General features: G+C 42.5%; 1 protein-coding gene across 1 annotated transcript in view; it reads right to left on the bottom strand.

The window, feature by feature from the left end:
• WDR64 (WD repeat domain 64) overlaps positions 1-3,435 on the bottom strand; it is a 130,329-nt gene extending 126,894 nt beyond the window's left edge. The window contains exon 1 of the mRNA XM_008575260.1: positions 3,291-3,435. Coding sequence (XP_008573482.1) covers positions 3,291-3,435 — 145 coding nt within the window. The remainder of the gene's footprint in view (positions 1-3,290) is intronic.
• Between the last annotated feature and the right edge of the window lie 787 nt (positions 3,436-4,222).

Here is a 4,222-nt window from a genome sequence, read left to right as displayed (position 1 = left end):
AAAAAAAAAAAAAAAAAAAAAAAAACAGTCTCTCTAGTTCTTAGCTCCTAGCCTATAGTGAGAGGTAGACCCTATTTTCCAATATTTATTAATGAATATGAATTTATGCCAGACAAGTTAAGATTACATTTATCCCTTCTCCTCAGTCTTTCAGCCCAATGCCTCTGTCATAGAAGGTCATTTGTATAGCAGTGTTTAGTCTTTATCAAATCTCAAAAACTATAGAGGAAGGAAATTTTCTTCTCAATGAAAGCTAGGTTAACATGTGCATTTATCACACATTTAAGGAGTACGTCTTGAACACCAGATTCTGTGCTAGCCCTAGAGGGTTACAAAGCCTCCAAAGCAACCACAGGTCAATGGTAGGGGAGAAGGGGCAGGAGCAGTCACATATGCATCAATTTCAGCAGGTTAAATGCAGTGGGCCAATTCCTCAAGACGGTGATGAATGACAATAGCAGCACTGAGGATAGCTTTGCTTGGTGGAAGTTTGGAAGCTCTTACAAAGAGGTAACGTTTGATGTGGCTGTTGAAGGATGAGCAGGCATTTACAGGCATGAAGGAAAAGGAGAAAAGGAACTCCGCACTGGGGGAATGAGTCATTAAAAGTATGACATGTCTGAAGATGCTGGAAATTTCACATTAGAGCAGCAGGTGCATGAAGGAAAATGCCAGGAGCTGAAGCTGGAAAGGTAGGTTGAGGCATGATTGTGAATGACCCTGGATGACAAGTCAACATACATATGTTTTAGAGGTGAGATAATAAGCCAGGAATATAGCAGATCAAACTTTTTTTAAAAGGAAAAGTCTCCCAGCCTTTTAACTTTCCTTCCCTTTCGCCATGTGAGGACACAGTGTTCGTGCACTCTGGAGAATGTAGCAACAACGTGCCATGTAGGAAGCAGAGAGCAGCCCTCCCCAGACAACACATCCGCTGGCACCTTGATCTTGGACTTCCCAGTCTCCAGAACTGTGAGTAATAAACTTCTATTCTTTATAAATTAAATAGATGAATAGTAAAAGAAAAAATGAAAAAAAAAAAAAAAACTCTTGGCAGAAGTATAGAGGAAGGAATTAACTCCCGGCTAGGAGACTATTATATTAAGAGATTGTCATTAGTAACCCAAGAGAGAGATACCATGACACCTCAAAGGATATCTATCTGGTTTAGGAGGCAAGGTGGATAGTCGTTACTGTAAGACAGAGAGAACACAGTAAGCAAAGCTCAAGGAGAAAAAGGCAAAGAAAGAATGAAAAAGGGGAAAAATATGAATGGAATGATGAAACACACAGGAGGGGGGACTTTCCTGAAGCAGAGGCAGCAGACAGTTCATGCAGGCTGGAAAATGAAAACATTGTCGAATTTGGCAGCCATATATTAGGTTATCAAATACCTTAGTAGGAGCATGTTCAGCAAAGTGATAAGGAAAGCTGGACCTGAGCAGGGTGAAAATTAAGTGTTGGTGCTGAGGGGAAATTTAGAGGCAAAGCAAAGGAGAGACGTACAGGGAAGAGAACGTCAAGGTCATGACATTTGAATGTATTTTCAGATCGAGAGAACAAAGCCAGTGGAAAAGGAGATTTTGAAGCTGCAGCAGCAAAGCGATAGCCTGGAAGGGGAGGAGGGATGGGAGGAAGGGCAGGTGCTACTTTAGGTAATTTGGAAGTGGAGGAAAGGGGTTTGAGGGAATTCCTGTCTTCTGGCCTTGGTTTCTCTCATAATGCAGGAGGCTTGGCTGAGAGAAGCTGAGATCCCACGGAGGATTCGGAAAAAGTGGTAAGGTTTGGAAAATCAGTTACAGAGAGCTAAAACAAACTGGGGGAAGATGAAAGTCTTATTAAGTAGTTTAGAAAGCCCAGCCAGTTAGTGGCAGATGGGGGAGCCCTGACCCAGGGTGCAAGAGTCATCTATGGAAGAGACAGAGGGCCAGGAGCCAGCACTCCTTTAAAAAATAAAAAATCAACTGCACTGTATGTTGATAAATTAAAAAATAAAATAAAATAAAATAAAATAAATTTTTTAAATGAATAAATAAAAGGAAATGAAGGAAAGTTTCTGCAAAGGGCTGCCCACGTGTGCTCTCTCCTCCCTGGGGGCTCCCAGGCACCCCCCATTTGGATGAGGCCCCAGACTTCTGAGAGGGAAAGTGGGGGGACCCCTGGCCTGCTGCAACCCCAGGGGCTCCCTTCCTTACATTCAGCACCCAATACGTCACCCCCACCCTAGTTCTGACACTCGGGAGGGGTGGAGCAGAGGGCCCCACAACCAAACCCTTCAAGTTTGAAATCAGTCCTTGGCCTGGGGCTGCCAGGGTTCCATACCCCTCTGTTACAAATGCAGTTTCCCAAAATAAAAGATATGGAGATACACATAAAAAAAAAAAAAAAAGCCCAGCCAAGTTCACAGTCATCCGAAGAGCATATCTAAAAGTCTGAGTCTTAACTCTAACACACAAGTTGAGTGACTTGGGCAGATGATTTATCTGTACCTCCCATTTATTCACGAATAAAATATGCAGAATAGTAATGTTTTTCTATTAGAATTGCCATGCAAATCAATTAAATTATATTTATTAAAGTGACTTGTAAATTATTAAACACTATTCACATAATACTGGTTTGGGTTTGAACACTCAAAGTCAAGCTTTTCACTTACATTTACCTCTACGGCCTGGCACATTCAAAGGCTGGCCATGCTCCAGCAGTTAGATGAGGCCTGCTCCTTTCATTGCAACAGGAGCATTTGTTCTGTTAGTTTTGTACTCTGCTATTTGGCCTGATGCCCCCAAGCTGCACACTGTACCACTCCCCCTGAAACTCAGCACGGTGGTGCACCATCAGTTCTGCATTGGCGTCTCTACTGCTAGTACTCCTGGCAGACCGGAGACATGGGGAGAGGCCCAGACAGTGCAATCATGGTGAGGAGAGACACTTGGCTCTGCTTATGAAAGTCTCATGACACCCTTAGGTAACAAGATGGCAGGATGACACACATGGCTTGCTAATGGTAACTATGCACTTCTGAGAGGCTCAGGTCAACCATTGAGCCTACAGAAAAGCCCTTAGGTTTCATTTCATCCAATCCCCTAATTTTACAAATGAGACAGCCAAGGTTCAGAGAAAGTACACTTAGTTATCCAGGGACAGAGAAGGAAGAACAACTCAGGTCTTTAGGCCTCCCATGTAGTGTCTTTGCTCTTTATCTATGATGCTTCTCTCTGATGGCTAAAAACATCTCCTGATTCTATGCAACAGATCCAACTGCACTGCCCTGTAATCACTGATCTTACCTTCCTTTTGGATAAACAAGCCTGCTCTTTCATCTTTTTTCTGGGCTGCTGTATATTCAACCAATTTTCCAAATCCATCCAACGCCGTTTTGAAACTGCTAGTCTGAAGTGTGATGTCGGAATGCTTTTCCTCACTGATATCCATAGGGACAGAGGGAATCTTTGACTCTGCTCAGAAATAATACTGCAAATTTGCCAATTTGGGACAATTTCCCATTGTTACAGTGCCTCCCAGCTGTCGCAATTTTTGCCCTAGGTCTCATTCTCTCTGATCTAAAAATCCCATAGTGGGTAGGAGTAAGAGCTGTCCCTAGGATGTCAGCAGAGAGGAAAGCTGATCTAGGCCTGATGCATTTCATCCAGGTGAATATTTCAACAAAACCCTGACCTCACAATGTCACCAGTGACCTTCACATGGTCTTCATTGCATCATAATATCTCTGTAACGTCCTACTCCCTTCACATAAGAAGAAGGCTGAATTTTTTCCCCCACAGATTGTGTGTGCGTGTGTGTGTGTGTGTGTGTGTGTGTGTGCACTTCTTGAGAGGGAAGAGGAATGGGTAAAGACCAAGTAAGATAGTATTGATCTGATCATCACATCTTGGGCACAGGTGCTGACAGTCAGCTCCATGCCCCATGAATATGTATAATCAATAAAAATAAGAAGTAAAAATTGAAATGAAAAAAAAGTGAGAATATTGAGCCTAAAAAAAAAAACGATGAAGTAAGGAAACTGGGCATTATTTTCTCCCTCCTCTATCTCTTCTCACCTCAAACCTTCTGCATAAAGTTCACGCTCATTCTTGCAGCTCTACTGGATATCGAAACTTGAACTTCTAAAGATGAAAATGTATTTCGGCACCTGTCACTTCTACCACAAATGAAGACATTTTTAGAGGCCATAGAGTATAAAAATGAGTCCTGTTCCTTC

Source organism: Galeopterus variegatus, unplaced genomic scaffold (genome assembly GCF_000696425.1).
Source record: "Galeopterus variegatus unplaced genomic scaffold, G_variegatus-3.0.2 Scaffold1162, whole genome shotgun sequence".
Lineage (NCBI taxonomy): Eukaryota > Metazoa > Chordata > Mammalia > Dermoptera > Cynocephalidae > Galeopterus > Galeopterus variegatus.
This window is presented reverse-complemented; position numbering and strand designations above follow the sequence as displayed.